Source organism: Orbicella franksi, chromosome 6, assembly GCF_964199315.1.
Source record: "Orbicella franksi chromosome 6, jaOrbFran1.1, whole genome shotgun sequence".
Lineage (NCBI taxonomy): Eukaryota > Metazoa > Cnidaria > Anthozoa > Scleractinia > Merulinidae > Orbicella > Orbicella franksi.
In genome coordinates, this window is record NC_138150.1 from 23,226,012 (window position 1) to 23,242,872 (window position 16,861).

Sequence of the window (16,861 nt, forward strand, 5' to 3'; positions counted from 1 at the left end):
GGGGAGTTGCAAATAAAGTATGTATGTATGTATGTATGTATGTGGAATTCTACTTGAACACTAATGCAAATGCTGCAATCTGATTGGCTGAGCCATTGCACACTATCAGCCATTAGTGTTCAGTGGCTTGGTGTGGTCGATAAAATTTCAACGTTTTCTCGTTTCTCCGAAGTTTTGAAAGAACATTTAAAACTAAATGGATAATTAAATTCCTGAAAAGACTGAAAAAGGACATTCACGGTTTCTGGAATTTAAAAAAACTCGGATTTTTTGAAAGAAACTGATAAGCGCGCACACAACTGAACATGTCAAATTGACAACTCAGTCCGAGCGAATTCTCTAAAGCGAGAAGTTTAATATTAAGACCAGGAATATTTGGAATCGTTATTTGATGCAAATTTCAGTTAGAATTCTACTAAAACAATTAGATTATTCGCTCTTGATTTCTATGAGGTGATAATCTAATTGTTAATTAGTATAAATCTACTAACGTTCTATCACGGGTATTTTCCTCGGACGGACACTATGGGCTGATAATGTCTCTCCGTGAAGTGTTGAGACAAAGTTCAACATACACCTTTCGAAATTATCACTCTCCCCACTCTTCTGTAAGTATTGGTTGGAAAGCAACATTACACGCGTTCAAGACCTCCTTGATAAAAACGGTTATGTTTTATCCTTTAATCAATTTCCAAACAATTTCAACCAATCTTTTCAAACTCTATTTTGGATCAATCAAGTCTATCCTAACCCCATGAAATTGAGCAATACAGAAAAACACTTCTTCGCAAACTTTAAACGACAAAAACAAAAATAGCGCAAACACAATTTCCACCAAAATGTATACTCTGTTAAAAACGTCTTTTCAACCCCACCGCAGAGAGCAATCTTAACACGTGGTTCAGTCAGGAAAACATTCATTGAGTTTATGAACTACCATTCAAAATAAAGAATGACATAAAAATAAGAATGTTTCAATACAAGATTCTCACAACATTCCTATATTCCAACTAATGTTAGTCTCTTTAGAGTCAAAATACGTGATCATGACGTAAGTCCTCAATGTTTGACTGACAGGCTCCATCGATCAGGTTTTTTCACTGCTCTCCTATGTCATCCTTTTGGAGCGTATTTCAAAACTAGCGGGTTAGTAAAACTAAGGAAGCCGTCACCTTATCAAATAGCATGGTCTTATACAGAATCTTGAGAATATGGAACACATACAGTCTGAATAATACGCAAATTATTGCAAAATAGCTGCTTGCATGAAAAAAAGCTATAAGCGTGTTACAGGACCATCCTATACTACTATTGCAATGACAAACAAAATAAAGTCTTCGCCAACAACTTTGAGGTCACTGATTTTTTTCGCATTAAAAGTTTCACTTGTTTTACAAAAATACAAATCAGTCTGCTATAACATCCATTAAAAAATACAAATACAAATATTTTGTGTAAAAAAATACAAATATACTAAACCTCGGGTAAAAAAGGAATATACTAAATTAAATTCCGTTTTAAAAAAATTTAAATCCACCAACATATTGATTAAACATTTACAAATCTACGGAAACTCTGTTAAGGTAAACATATCTATTAAAAGTCGTCACAATTAATAATTTTATGTATATCCATATACACGGTTAAATAAAGAATAAAAAAGCACCGCACTGTCATAGATAACCTACCTTTTACACGAATTGTTTTTTTCTGCCATGGCCTTATTTTTCCTAACATATCAAGCTCTAGCTGTTTCTAAATTTGAAACTTGACTTTCATGTACCCTCAGGCCTCTAAGTGTTTTGGGAGGAAAAAACCATCGAGGCCATTTTCTGTTAGAATACAAAAGTGCAACCTCAGGGTAGGGTATAATTACGAATGCAATGTTGCGCTTATAAAACAGCTGGAAAGTAGAGATTGAATTCATTCTAGGCTATGGGAATGGGTACCAACCACCACTGTCTGGCCTTGTAACTCAGTCGGCAGAACAACGGTGATTTAATTTAGAGGCCCGCTAATGTCAAGGAATTTTCCTTTGCTTCAAGTGGTATTCATTTCCTTTCTAGAGCTAACGCTTAAAAGGAATTACTTGGGCTTATTTTCCAGTACTTTAAATCACCCTTCCGTTATATATTCTATAGCTTCCTATGATATACAATTTGCCAAGAATTGTCCGCCATCTATTGTAAAAATGCGTCTCCTTGACAGTTTGTTGTATTGTAAAAAAAGTCTTCTTGCTCAATCTTCCAGGATATAGTCTTAGTTAATTATCTCACTGAGCCTACAGCCTCGTCGGCGAAGTATCATACAGTATTCCAGGTTATTTCACAGGATAATTGTTAAATAATTACAGACACTGCCGTGAAAATCGACTGAGTGCTATAGAATTAAGATACTGTCAACTATTACTTCATTCTATCAACTAAATATACTGATACCTTGCGATATGCTATGAGAATTTGAAATTAATAACACTGAAATTGATATATTGACTATAGGGAAATTCATGAAAACCTATACTTAATGTTGTAGATCCCTAGTTCCTCTGCTCTCTGTAAACACAGAAAAACGATACCTGTATATCCTAAAATCATTGTTGCGTAAACTTTGAATGTTCCATTACAGTAAATAACGAATTCCATTACTCTTTGAGGAACCAATACAGCTATCAGAGCAACACTCTTAATAACCCTAAATATGTGAGTTCAAACTCTACACAAGTTACCAAAATTTCTCACTAATTTTATCACAACATTGAGCATGAAAACACTAACTGCTAATGTCCCGTCTTCAAAATGACGGCACTATAAATATAAAGTAGAACACTAACGTGCTCCCCTGCTGAGTAGATACTTCACAGCTTCAACTTCACCACGACCTGCCGCGATCATCAATGGAGTGTCACCATTACTATCTTTTGAATTGATGTCAAAACCACGTGACAGCATTGTCCCGATGATGGCGACATTACCACCATAGGAAGCCTTGTGAAGTAAGTTCCTTCCATATCGGTCTTTAAAAGACGTATCTGCTCCCTTGTTTAAAAGATAGTTTACAGCCTCCATCTTGCCACTCAAAGTCGCGATCATCAAGGGAGTGTTACCATTACTATCTTTTGAATTGATATCAAAACCACGTGACAGCATTGTCTCGATGATGGCGACATTACCACCATGGGAAGCCTTGTGCAGTAAGTTCCTTCCATACGGACCTTTCAAAGACGCATCTGCTCTCTTGTTTAAAAGATAGTTTACGGCCTCCATCTTGCCACACAAAGCCGCGATCATCAAGGGAGTGTTACCATTACTATCTTTTGAATTGATATCAAAACCACGTGACAGCATTGTCTCGATGATGGCGACATTACCACCAACGGAAGCAATATGCAGTAAGTTCCTTCCATACTGGCCTTTCAAAGACGCATCTGCTCCCTTGTCTAAAAGATAGTTTACGGCCTCCATCTTTCCACTCAAAGCCGCGATCATCAAGGGAGTGTCACCATTACTATCTTTTGAATTGATATCAAAACCACGTGACAGCATTGTTGCGATGATGGCGATATTACCACCACCGGAAGCATTTTGCAGTAAGTTCCTTCCATACTGGCCGTTCAAAGACGCATCTGCTCCCTTGTCTAAAAGATAGTTTACGGCCTCCATCTTGCCAGTAAAAGCCGCGATCATCAAGGGAGTATTACCATTACTATCTTTTGAATTGATATCAAAACCACGTGACAGCATTGTTGCGATGATGGCGATATTACCACCACCGGAAGCGTTTTGCAGTAAGTTCCTTCCATACTGGCCGTTCAAAGACGCATCTGCTCCCTTGTCTAAAAGATAGTTTACGGCCTCCATCTTGCCAGTGAAAGCCGCGATCATCAAGGGAGTATCACCATAACTATCTTTTGAATTGATATCAAAACCACGTGACAGCATTGTTGCGATGATGGCGATATTACCACCACCAGAAGCGTTTTGCAGTAAGTTCCTTCCATACTGGCCTTTCAAAGACGCATCTGCTCCCTTGTCTAAAAGATAGTTTACGGCCTCCATCTTGCCACTCAAAGCCGCGAGCATCAACGGAGTGTGACCATTACTATCTTTTGAATTGATGTCAAGACCACGTGACAACATTGTCTCGATGATGACGACATTACCACCCTTTGAAGCACTGTGTAGTACGTTCTGTTCATTTTGATACTTGCCTTTCAAAGACAGATCTAGATGGTAATTACAAAATATCAAATAATATTCCAAATATATCTCTGTTTAAAATTCAAAAACAACAAACAACAACAACAATAATTTATTACTTCACAATTAATCCTTAATCCCCTGGCTCCGCAGGTAGCAGTGCTAATCTAGGCGGGCCAGGATAATCAATTTATACCTCACTTGTACATAATTTATATAAAAAACGAACCTCACCATTATTTCTTTTATTTCTTACTTGATAATGATGTCAAGATGACGTTCTCTAGCGTTGTTATTCATTTTAATAGGTATACAACTAAATTTTTGCTTATTACACCTGTATTCACGTTACGTGCATAGCGGAGAATAGATGCTATTTAAACGGCTGAAACACCATTTAAACTGTGAAATAAGCAGTTTTTCCTGGGAACCTTGCATGTTTCCCAATTTACGGGATATATAATTCAAACGACTTGAGTGCAGTCAATCAGCTCTAAATAGCCTGAGTAGTGACTTCAGGTTGAATTGGTCCGCACTCAAAACAGTCACTTTAACTCTCACGGAATGACTTCTTGATACTCTCAACTTTAGTTTGATGTGAAATACATCCATCTTTGAGTTCAACCGTAGAGAAATCTGTTGTACTTAAATTTTCGAGAGACAGCATGCCGAAAAATAGTTGCTGTGCGTGCAAGAATGAAAACGGGTGTAAAAACTAAGTCAAGGGTAAATCAAGGTATGATTATGTAATATATGCACGTTTAAAATTTTCAATAAACAAGTCCACCACTTTTGCATGAGGATTTGTTCAGGCCCCCAATCGCTTCTCAGGCTCCTCCTGATGTGTAGCCTTGTTTGCCAGTTGCTGTTCGGGAAAGGAGCCTGGGCTCTTCCCCCTTAGGGAGGAAACTCGGGCACCAGCCCCGAGAGAAAGGCGGAAATCGAGACTAGGCGTAATGTGACATGATGACTAAGCTAAAATATGGTTCACCACAGAAAAATCCCCTATTGCTGAACCCCTATTATGTCAACAGATCCTAGTAGCTCCACGCCTCTATATTAAGTTTTACTTTTTAGGGGCGAAAATGGTTGTATTCTGAACATATCAACGCAAGGTATCATTGATTCTCTCCTCTTACACCAGGGTTCAATAGAGAGTAGAAGTTAACAGAGAGTTCAGGGACTAGACTAGCGAAAGCATGAATCAATTGTTAAATTGACAATAGAAATCAGCCGATGATCATGCAAGAAATTTGACAGATATGGCAAAAATAAAATTAGAAAATGCCTTAAGTACGTATTAAGTAGCATTACACTGCACTGTAATGATTTATTTAGCATATTGCTCCTAAGAGCAAGTTAAGTTCAAATTTAGGGACAATATTATTGTAGTTTGCCATTCATGTAGACTACTGCTATCTACAGCCTATGTAAAAGTTACAATAGCTAGGACAATTTTGTGCTTATTCCTAACAATTGTGCTTAGTGTGCATTTCATTTTTGATTGACCTCATTCTGGATTAAAAATTAAGGAATTACCCCGTGTCTGTTTGATTCAGCTACTACATGTATCATACCAATTCTGGCATAAACGGAATGTATTCCAAACATCTGAGTATAGAGCGGGTGCCCCATATGGTGCATGACATCTGTAATCGTTATCCGGTGTTCAGACGTTTATTTCCTCTACTCTATGGGGACAGAAGTGGTTTTTTCATCTGTGCTCTGTATAAAATATGTGACTAATTTCTTGTTGGATTTTGAATTCTTTTCTTAGTAGTCAGTTCACATTTTATTATTCCACCGCTGACCTTTTCTGAGTTTAAGATTAGCATTGTATAAACGAAGGGTATACCACACTTTAAATCCTAGTTAGGTAAACGAAAAATAGTGTTTTCCTCCTTGCTTGGTTTTACAGGGCTTAAAAAAGAAAATTTCCCAAGGGAGGCCCTAAATTAAACCCCCAATGGGGGGCTTCCCCCAACTTTAAGCTCTTCCTTGATGGGTAACATGAAAGACGCTTTGCACATATCAGTGGCGGATCCATACCTTGAGCTAAGGGGGGGGGGGGGGGGGGTTGCTTGCTCTGCCAGATTTTCTTCCCTCAGTGATTTTTTTTTTTTGCCCAAAATAAGGGGGGAGGGGCGGGCCCGTCCCCTCCCCTAGATCCGCTATGATTAGATATGTCCAGGATTGAATGCTAATGAGACTCAAATTGCTCATGATAAGTATCACAAAGTGTCCTCATTGGTAAAAAGTCACCAAAACACACACAATTCTGTAAAATATCACGTAATATGAAAATGTCAAACAACCTTGCCAAATATGAAGTACTAATTAAACAATACTTGCGTTCAATCCTGGACATAAGTGCACTGCATATGATGTCCACTCCCCTTCACCAGCTACTTGGAAGTTTTCTCAATCTACTTCTAATTTTCGTGAGAATCTCACTGTTCCAGCATTTTGCTCAAGAGAACTGAATATTAAAACAATCCAGAATAATGATGAAACTGCCTCTTCAGATTGCAGCCTTTTGCAAAACAACAAATAAAAATGTTGGCTGCTTCATTTGATAAAAAGGAAGCACTATTCCTTTGGAATGATCCAGATCGGGATTAGTGATCCAAGACAGGGTTTACTTAGAAAATTGCTCCCTTTTCAAGGACCAAGTATTGCTTTTGTCCCAGAGTCTTTAGCACTTGTTTGGAAGATTTTCATAGAGTAACACAGCATGATAATGGTTTTCATTCAAGCTTTACACAGATACCTTGTGGATATCTTTGTGGAGTCAAAAAATGGAAAGTGTTTAACCTGGGAAATATGGACATCGAAATCTTAAAAGCAATGATGCTCAAATCAAAATCTTTCAAGCTATATGATGCTTATAAGCCGAAATGTTAGTCGATCCTGGACAAAATCTTTTAACATCTTTTAAAATGTCACCCAGAGGAAGAATGCAACAGGAAATGCTGTATTATCTCGAAGCTAGTAAGGTAAGCATGTCTGACAGCAGAAATAATTTACATTGAGAAGATTGTCACATGAAGGTCTCCAAAAAGTCTTGAATATGAACAAAAGAAGCTAACAAAGCATTTCCTGAAGGGGATAATGAAATTTTTAAGACAGGAAACGCACTGGAGAATTGAGGAGAATTCAAATGCTGTATTTGCTATTATTACAGCACTGCATATAACAATGGGCATAACGAAATGATGTAAACGAACTCATTGATGAAAGGAAATACAAAAGAAGAAATCAGTCATTCAAAAATTCAATCTCTAAGATTTTTTTCTCCGATCTGTTAATTTTCTTTTCAGTTCTAAATTTTCAAAGGCTTCTGTCCACCTTCATCAGGATTAAATTATTCCAGAAATTGAATTATTGTTTAAGGGGTTTTATTGAGGTATTTAAGGTCAGAATGGCTACTCTGGAATAATCTGGAATATACTCTTATTCCAGAACAAGGTCAATCAAACATTCCCCTAAACTGCTTTGTTGCTCTTCTGCACCATGATCAGTGTACACATCATTACAAGGTCAGCATGTATTGAACATGAAGAAACACAAACCTCTTGGTCCTGTTGCCAAATCTCCTTTTCTGTCACTGTCTGCTTCTGTGTAATCTGAAGAAGATGGTGAAGCTGTATCTCCATTTGCATCTGATGAGAAGAAGAGATCTTATTACATGGCTGCATGTTTCATTAAAGTGAATAGGAATTGACATGACTTAAAGCAGGGGTTTCAGTGAGGTTTTTTGATCAGAAGGGCATCAGGGTATGACATTGAAGCAGAACATTACTTAACGTGGTCTTTATTTAATAATGGTCTTTAGTAAAAATAGAATTCAAAACATCCATTACAATTAACAATAAAAAGATGTAAATAAAAATGGGGTATAATTACAACCTACATAGGAACAAAGAAATGGTTTAAAATGAAGAGGATTATTAAATAGGATCTAAGGTGGGCTAGCTAGAGCATTTGAAAATGTGCTGAATAGAACACACTTGACCCACCACTACCATTTGGCACAAAACAGAGTGACCCACCCCTCAATGAAGGTGAAAAATTACATGACCCAGCCCTTATAAAACATGATATTTTTGGTTGCATAATCCAACAAACTCACATAAATGTTTGTGTATTAACTTGTGGTGAAATTTTAGATTTTAGATATATTTCTTTACGATAATTTTAAAGGATCTAAAAATAATATTGTTTTCCTTTACTCTTGACACTTTCAAGTCATGTCTGTAAACTGTACAAAAAACTTGACCACAACCCCCTGCATTCTCCACCTCTTGCCTCGCTTCCTGTGGAATAGTGATCCATCTAGAGAAAGGTTGTAGTGAGTCCTGGGACTCACACAGCCAACAAACCAACCTCGTACCCAGGGTCTCTCATATCACTCCAGGGGGTGGGAAGATCAGAGTCCCTGGGAACGAGGTTGCCAGCAAACTTTGAGTGTGAGTCTCACATCCATGAACATAAGTGCTGTACCCAAAATAAGTAGCATGTAGATACAAGTTAGCCACTTGGTGTCCTGGAAGACTAACATGTCGAAAGAGCATAGTCAGTAGGAAAATTTCTGCACTGGGGCTCCTGCTTGCTCATTCTGTTAGACTTCTTACTTTTCGTACAGATTCACATCTTGTAAGTTACATTTTACATAAAGACACAAAACAGGAATGAGAAGTTTTTGATATTATATCATATTAATATCAGCTTGATGCGTACAAAATTTACATGTGTGGCCAACTGTTCCATTAGCATCAAGACTTTGATTGTCAAAAAAATATAAATGTATGCCAATTTGTGTTATAAAATAGGATAACCCACCCCCATGGGTAGCTAAAAACTGAAAGATCCACCCCTTACCAAGGGCTAAAAAACTGATGACCCACCCCTCTCTGCTCTGCAGGGGTTTCATTAACAGTTTCAGCAGGAGGGTAACTGGTTTTCACAGGCAGGCAAATATTTTTGAACTGAACGTCTTTATAAGAAAAACATTCCTCTAAATGGTCAAACCAGGTGGGCAAAATCATCCTCACCGCCCATAAATTTGGCCAGTGTCTGGCCCTCAATAAAACCCATGGCTCTTACTGACCCACCCACCCCCCAAACCCACAATATTTTTTGACCGGCCCCTAACATGCAGTAGAACGACAGCATGGCCTAGAGCTCTCACAATTTTACTGCATGTGAGTATTATATTCTTCCTTGAAGACCCAATAAAGCGGCAAGAACAGTGCCAAAACTTCTCACTAATTTTTCCCACAACATCGAGTAATTAAAAAGTCTGCAAATGATCCCTAATCATCAACAGTGTCACCATGACTATCTTTTGAATTGATATCAAGACAAGGTGACAGCATTATTGTAATGAACACTATATCGAGGCTTCTCTAATTAAGTGAGTAATCTTAACTCTTTCTGATTCGCCAATTTGTTGCTTAGCAATTACGTCATCCGTTTTTACACGTGGACGTATATAGATAGTGTTAGCGACATATTCCCGCCAGTAGTTCAAGTTTCAGTTATCGTGCGTGCACAGTACGTGTTTTCAAGTAAATTAAGTTTTAAGCTACCCTTGACTATTTAGAGTGCAAGCGGGAACCGATGTGTAAGTACAAACTATTTTCTATGCTTGCTTTTTAGTATAAGTTTCAAGTTTTGACGTTTTTTAACCTTAAGTACCTTTAGTCTCGGTTTTTTATACAACAGCCTATTGTACTTAGTCCAACACGTGGCAGAGCCCCAGTTTTCAAAGTTTTTATTTCATCTTGTTTCTAGCGATAGATCTTTATAGTTCACACTCTCCCTAGCTTAGGTTTCTATTTAGCAACTTTCCTATAAGAATCTCTGGTAATTCAGTTAAGTCCTTTCTTTGCTAGTAAATTCCCACATCGTTTTCAGTGGCGCTCACGCAAGCACGTTTTTATCACATCGTACAATTTTATTGCTTTCAAGTTTTTAGAGTGTTGTCATTTATTGTATTAGGACAGTTAGCAGTATGCGTATCTGCTTGGGATCACTGATGATTTTAATTGTATCTTTACTGGGAAGTTTGACTGGAAGTATTGTCATATCGCAGTTATGATTGGAATGTTCGCTATTATTGTTTCGTGACTCTTGTCATCTTGTAATCTTCTATTATCTAGTAATTAGTTTATTCATTACATTATATTTCAGTTTACGTTCGATTATCGTCAATTAAATCACCGTCAATCACAGCTGATTTTCCGTGATCTCTGGCTTTATTCGATTAGTAAAGCATCTCCCACACACGCTAGTCTCATCGCGACAAGTTGTCTAGCAAGTGACAATTCAGCCTTTCAACAGTCGCTGTGAACCTGACGTTACAGTAAAACATCGTGGCTTGTTCTAAATTCGTCATCGGTATTTCGTGACAAACTATGAGTATCGCATCCGCACCTGAAGATCTGGCGTCGTTTCTTGACGAAGACACTGATGGAGACCGAGAAAATGTCGTGCCCATAGCCCAGTCAGAACTCAATGTCAAAATTTCAAAGCGAAGACAGAAGTTCTCAGAGAAGGGAAAGAGCTTTCTAAAGGAATTGAGAGCAAAAAGAAAAGAAACAGCTTTCCGAAATCTTAAAAGAAAATTAGATCACATTAAGAAACTACGTGAAGATCCCCAAACGGAATTAGAAGTTTTGGAAGTCGAACGCAATGAATTAGATTCTTTAAAAGATGTCTTTAATCAAGCGTGCTACACATACGAAAGTCTGCTGGATAGTCCCGCAGAAAAGGAAGAATCCTATCAGTGGTATGACGTTAGAGATCGAGAATTTACTGAACAAAGAATGAAGCTTTGTGAACAAATCCAGCGCCTTGAAAAAGGATCGCTTTTCACCAAATCTAGCGCCTCGTCGAGCCATAGATCAAAAGTAAGATCCAAGTCATCTAAAGGGTCGACTAGGTCCTCCTCGCGTTCCGTTTCACAAGCTAGAGCGGACGCCGCAGCAAGGGCAGCTAAAGTCAAAATAGAAATGGAATTTCTGGAAAAGGAAAATGAACTCAGGCGCATTCAACTAGAAAAGGAGTATGCGCTCGCAAAGGCAGAAGAAAGTGCGTTCAAAGAAATTCTAGATGAAGAATATAAATTAAACACGCAAACAAAACAGGAAATTAAACTCGAGGACAAGGAGATAAGCCCCCAACAACCAACAGCCGTCACGACAAGAATTGCAAAACAGGAAATGAACACCAACAACCCTCCTTTTGTGCCTAACACGATTCCAGACAACTTTGGCCAGCAACCAGCAAACAATATACAGAACTTTGAACCACCATCTAGTATAAGTTTCGCCCTTAACCAACTGGTCAACCTTCAAGCCCAACAAACGCAATTAAGCTCAGCGCTAATCAATCAACAAAGGACCTTTCACCTCCCCGTTAAGGAACCTCCGACATTTTCCGGCAACTCGTTCGAATATCCGGCTTTCGTGACCGCATTTGATAGTATTATCGCCGCCAACGTCCCCGCTGATAAGGACAAATTGTTCTTCTTAGAAAAATACACGACCGGCAAGGCCAACGAGGTGGTTAAAGGTTTCCTAGCGACAAACTCTGAAACCGCATACAGCGAAGCCCGGAAACTGCTCGATCAGCGTTTTGGAAATCCTGTGGTGGTAGCCGAAGACTACAAAAAGAAACTTAGAGGTTGGAGACAGATCAGTGATGGCGATAGTAAGGGACTGGAGGAATTCTCTGACTTTTTGGTGCGCTGTGAAGAGGCTATGAAGACTATGAAATCTATGTCGGAGCTGGATTCTACTCAGATCCTACAGTCGATCTCCGCCAAGTTGCCGTCGTACTCGGGCGTCAAGTGGTGTAGGTCCGCTCATGAGACTCAGGTAAAGGGAAAGAGGCTCGTGGGTGTTACGGACTTTGTCAAGTTTGTCAAACAAGAAGCCGAAGTAGCAAACGACCCGATCTTTTCTCCAGACGTACTTAAGAGAGAAAGGAAAAGGAACGGCCCGGTTAGAGACAACACCCGTGGCACAAGGTCGAGGTATCAAGGTGGAATCAATCCAAGTCAATCATTGGTCACTTCTACCACTCCAGTAGGCCATTCTGAACAGACACAATCAGCAGCCACATCGGGGCGCGAACAGTCCTGCCCAGCCTGCAATGGCAAACATACAATAACGAAGTGCAGCAATTTCACCAAGGCTACTCCAGACAAGAGGTTGGATCTCATCATCGAGAAACGCCTATGCTTCAGATGCTTCAGAGCGGGTCACGTTTCCGCTGACTGCACATCCAAGCAAACCTGTGGTGAGTGCGGAAAGCGTCACAACACCTTGCTACACGGAGCGACTCTAAAGTCAAAGACACGCAGCGAGCAAACTCCGCCAAGCGCTCAGTCGTCACGCAATCCACCCCAACCCTTGCAACCAGACCACGCTGCCGAGTCTGCTCACTCAAACGCTGCCAGCGTCTCCCACAGTTCTGTCGGTACATCGAACGCCATCATCATGTGTCGAATCGTGCCTGTAGTCCTGTACCATAAGGATAATCCCAGCAAAGAAATTAAAACGTACGCACTCTTGGATGACGCTAGTGACACGACGTTCGTGACAAATAAGGTAAAGAGCGAGCTTGGAGTTGAGGGAGTCGACACAAGTCTCAATTTAAGTACAATGCACGGCCGCAAAGTAATCCCTGTATCCCGTATCGACGGATTGATAGTGGAGCGCCCCGACAGACGCGCGCAGGTCGAACTCCCTAAGGCGTATGCAAGAGACATAATCCCATCCAGAAAGGACCAAATCCCAACCCCAGCAGCAGCAGACAAGTGGCAACACCTGAAGAAAATAAGGGACAAAATACCTCCGCTAGACGAAAACCTCGACGTTGGAATACTGATCGGATCCAACTGCCCGAAGGCGATTAAACCAAAGGAAGTGATAACTGGTAAAAGCGAAGATCCATACGCAGTCCGAACACTCCTTGGTTGGTGCATAGTCGGACCGGCCAGTCTTTCAGAGACCCCTCTAGACGAAGACGGTGTAGCAACGTGCAACAGGATTATAGCACATGAGAACACGCCTGAAACAAGCCACGTTAGTTTCATCCTGGAAGACAAGACAAAGGAGGTTCTAAACCCCTGCTATGTAAATCAAATGTTTGAGATGGACTTTGCGGAAAATAAGCACATGGCTCAGCAAAGTCTCTCCAAGGAAGACAAGAGGTTTCTAAACATCGCAGAGACGCGCATACACAGACGTGACGACGGCCACTACGAACTTCCACTCCCGTTGAAGGAAAGCTTCAAAGGTCTCCCTAACAACAGAGATGACGCTGTCCGACGCATGTACCACCTCAAGAAACGGTTTACGTCGCCGAGTAACAAAGAATACAAAGAAGAGTACATGAAGTTCATGGGAGACATGATTGAAAACGGCTACGCCGAAAGGGTTCCGACTGATGCTGAGGCGAAGTCTGGCATGACCTTTTACATTAATCATCACGGTACAAGACATCCGAAGAAAAAGAAGTTAAGAATAGTCTTTAATTGCAGCCAAGAATACAATGGGGAATCCCTGAACAAGAATCTGTTGCAAGGTCATCTACTGACCAACAACCTTACTGGTGTCTTGTTGAGATTCCGACAAGAACCCGTTGCCGTGACATGTGACATTGAGGGCATGTTCCATCAAGTCCACGTCAATCCCGAGCACCGTGACCTGCTTCGCTTCCTCTGGTGGGAGGAGAATGATCTTTCTAAAGATCCTGTAGACTATCGCATGACAGTCCACCTGTTCGGCGCGACGTCATCACCAAACTGCGCCAACTTTGCACTCAAGCAAACCGCGAATGACTTCGAAGGAGAATACGGTGAACAAGCAGCCAACTTCGTGCGAAACGATTTCTATGTGGATGACGGCTTGAAGTCAGTCGCTACAGCAACGTCAGCAGTAGAATTGGTGAAAAATGTAAAAGCCATGTGTCATCAAGGAAGATTCAATCTTCACAAGTTCTTGTCCAACAGCAAAGAGGTAATCAAGAACATCCCCGAGAGTGACAGGGCAGAGGGAGTTAAAGAGATAGACCTAGACCTGGACGCACTTCCCTTAGAACGCACACTAGGAGTTCAATGGTGCGTCGAATCTGACAACTTCGAATTCAGCGTCATCCTGCAAGACAAACCATGCACGAGACGAGGTATCCTGTCGACCGTAAGCTCTATATATGACCCTATAGGTTTTGTAGCCCCCCTGATGCTTCAAGGAAAGTCAATACTGCAAGAGTTATGCAGTCTCCATTTGGACTGGGACGATCCAATACCAGAAGACACGAAGATGAGATGGGAGAAATGGAGAATGGAACTGATGAAACTACAGAGCATCACGATTCCTCGGTGTCACAAGCCTAAAGATTTCGGTCAAGTCGTCAGAGCAGAGCTGCACCATTTCAGTGACGCAAGCGTCCGGGGCTATGGCCAGTGTAGCTATTTACGTCTCGTAGATGATGCAAACAAGGTCCACTGCGCTTTCGTGATGGGAAAATCGCGAGTAGCTCCTCTCAAACCTGTAACCATCCCGAGACTCGAGCTAACCGCCGCTGTTTGTTCCGTACGGATAAGTCAACAGATTCATCGTGAGCTAGAATACCGGATCGATGAGGACTTCTTCTGGACGGACAGCAAAGTTGTACTTGGGTACATAAGTAATGAAAACAGACGTTTTCATGTATTCGTCTCTAACAGAGTACAAGAGATACAAGACAGTACCCATAGAAGCCAATGGCGGTATGTTGACACTAAACAGAACCCAGCAGATGAAGCGTCACGTGGAATGAAGACCGATGAGCTCCGAGATTCGCGGTGGATTCTGGGACCAGAGATGTTATGGAAGGAAGAAGGCGAATGGCTGAACGATGACGAACAAGAACATAACTTGAAGTACGACGACCCAGAGGTCAAAAAATCCGTCGCCATGGCATCATCCTTAGTCGATCAAAGAATGGCCACCCTAGAAGAGAGAATCGAGCGTTTTTCTGATTGGTACCGAGCCCGGCGAGCAGTAGCACTCTGTTCGAAGTACATCCAGAAACTAAGGAAACGCGTGAACAAAGAACCAAGCAAAGTGGTCCAAGTGTCAGCTGAAGATTTGGAGGAGGCCGGAAGGTCAATCATTCACGCCGCGCAGTCTAAGGCCTTTCAAGACGAGTTTAAGTTACCTGCAAGGGAAGCAGAAGAACAGGGATCCTTCCCGAAGCAGAAAACTGCGAAGTTACGCAGTTCAATCAACAAGTTAGATCCGTTCATCGATGAATACGGAGTCCTACGCGTTAGCGGCCGCCTCAAGCATGCAGATCTCTCAGACAAGGTGAAGCATCCAGTAATCCTACCCAAAGGCAGCCACGTGACCAGCCTTATAATTAAGTACTACCACGAGCGCAGCAAACACCAAGGCAAAGGAATAACGCTCAACGAGATTCGATCCCGCGGTTTTTGGATCATTGGAGGCTCGTCCGCTGTGAGCAGCGTCATTGCTTCCTGTGTGACATGTAGGAAGCTGCGAGGTGCCGTTATTGAGCAGAAGATGTCTGACCTTCCCGAGGACCGACTAGAAAGCTGCCCACCCTTCACATATTGCGGCGTAGACTACTTTGGCCCATTCACGATTAAAGAAGGGCGCAAGGAGCTAAAACGCTATGGAGTCCTATTCACTTGTATGTCGTCAAGAGCTATCCATCTGGAGACTGCAGCCTCGCTGGACACAGACTCCTTCATAAACGCGTTGAGACGCTTCCTAAGTCGTAGGGGCCCAGTGAGACAGCTAAGAAGCGACAATGGAACAAATTTCGTAGGAGCTCGTCGAGAACTCAAAGAAGCTTTAGAAGAAATGAATGATAGCCGTATTAAGGAAGAACTCCTTAAGTCACAGTGTGACTGGATCAAATTCGAGATGAACGTTCCAGCCGCAAGCCACATGGGCGGAGTATGGGAGAGGCAAATAAGGACGGTGCGCTCAATCCTATCCTCACTTCTCTCTAACAATGGTACACAGCTGGATGATGAGTCCCTGAGGACGCTAATGTGCGAGGCGGAAGCGATAGTCAACAGCCGCCCCCTCACCACCAATCACCTTTCAGACCTAGATTCGCCAGAACCGCTAACCCCTAATCACTTGCTGACAATGAAATCTAAGGTTCTACTCTCACCACCCGGAAAATTCGAGCCAGCTGACATGTACACCCGCAAACGCTGGAGACGTGTACAACACCTCGTCAACGAATTCTGGACCCGCTGGCGAAAAGAGTATTTACTAAGTCTTCAGGAACGACAGAAGTGGACGCGGCCTCGTCGAAATCTACGTGTCGGCGATGTCGTGATGGTTAAGGACACCAACCTTCCACGGAATGCATGGCAACCCGCCCGCGTCGCCACGGTCTACCCAAGCCAGGATGGTCAAGTCCGCAAAGTTCAAGTGGCTCTACCAGATGCCTGCCTGGACAAGAAAGGAAGGAGGTCAGGACCCATACGGTATCTGGAGAGACCGGTACAGAAACTGGTACTTCTTGTGCCATCTCCTGAGTAAAGACCGGAGTAGTCCCGGCCGAGGAGCCTGTTGCCAACCATGAACTGTGACATTAATTTTCATGATAAATATAGCTTATGAACATTG

The 16,861-nt window shown here is 41.5% G+C and overlaps 3 protein-coding genes across 3 annotated transcripts in view; 2 read left to right on the forward strand and 1 right to left on the reverse strand.

Annotated features, from left to right (window-relative positions):
• LOC145491344 (uncharacterized) overlaps nt 1–16,861 on the reverse strand; it is a 515,242-nt gene that overhangs the window by 233,257 nt on the left and 265,124 nt on the right. Inside the window, exons 22-23 of the mRNA XM_081470516.1 lie at nt 7,769–7,858; nt 2,831–4,222 (exon numbers count right to left, since the gene is read on the reverse strand). Of these exons, the coding sequence (XP_081326642.1) occupies nt 2,831–4,222; nt 7,769–7,858 (1,482 nt within the window). The remainder of the gene's footprint in view (nt 1–2,830; nt 4,223–7,768; nt 7,859–16,861) is intronic.
• Nucleotides 1–16,861, forward strand: part of LOC145491379 (uncharacterized) — a 130,827-nt gene that overhangs the window by 64,806 nt on the left and 49,160 nt on the right. The gene's annotated exons all lie outside the window — the stretch shown is intronic.
• Nucleotides 9,576–16,774, forward strand: LOC145489391 (uncharacterized). Its single transcript, XM_081468355.1, has 2 exons — nt 9,576–9,822; nt 10,392–16,774. The coding sequence occupies exon 2, from the start codon at nt 10,616–10,618 to the stop codon at nt 16,772–16,774; it is 6,159 nt and encodes a 2,052-aa protein (XP_081324481.1). The 5' UTR covers nt 9,576–9,822; nt 10,392–10,615.

What these genes read in the sequence shown, in the direction of transcription:
- LOC145489391 (XM_081468355.1), top strand. Translation starts at nt 10,616, where the DNA reads ATGAGTATCGCATCCGCACCTGAAGATCTGGCGTCGTTTCTTGACGAA.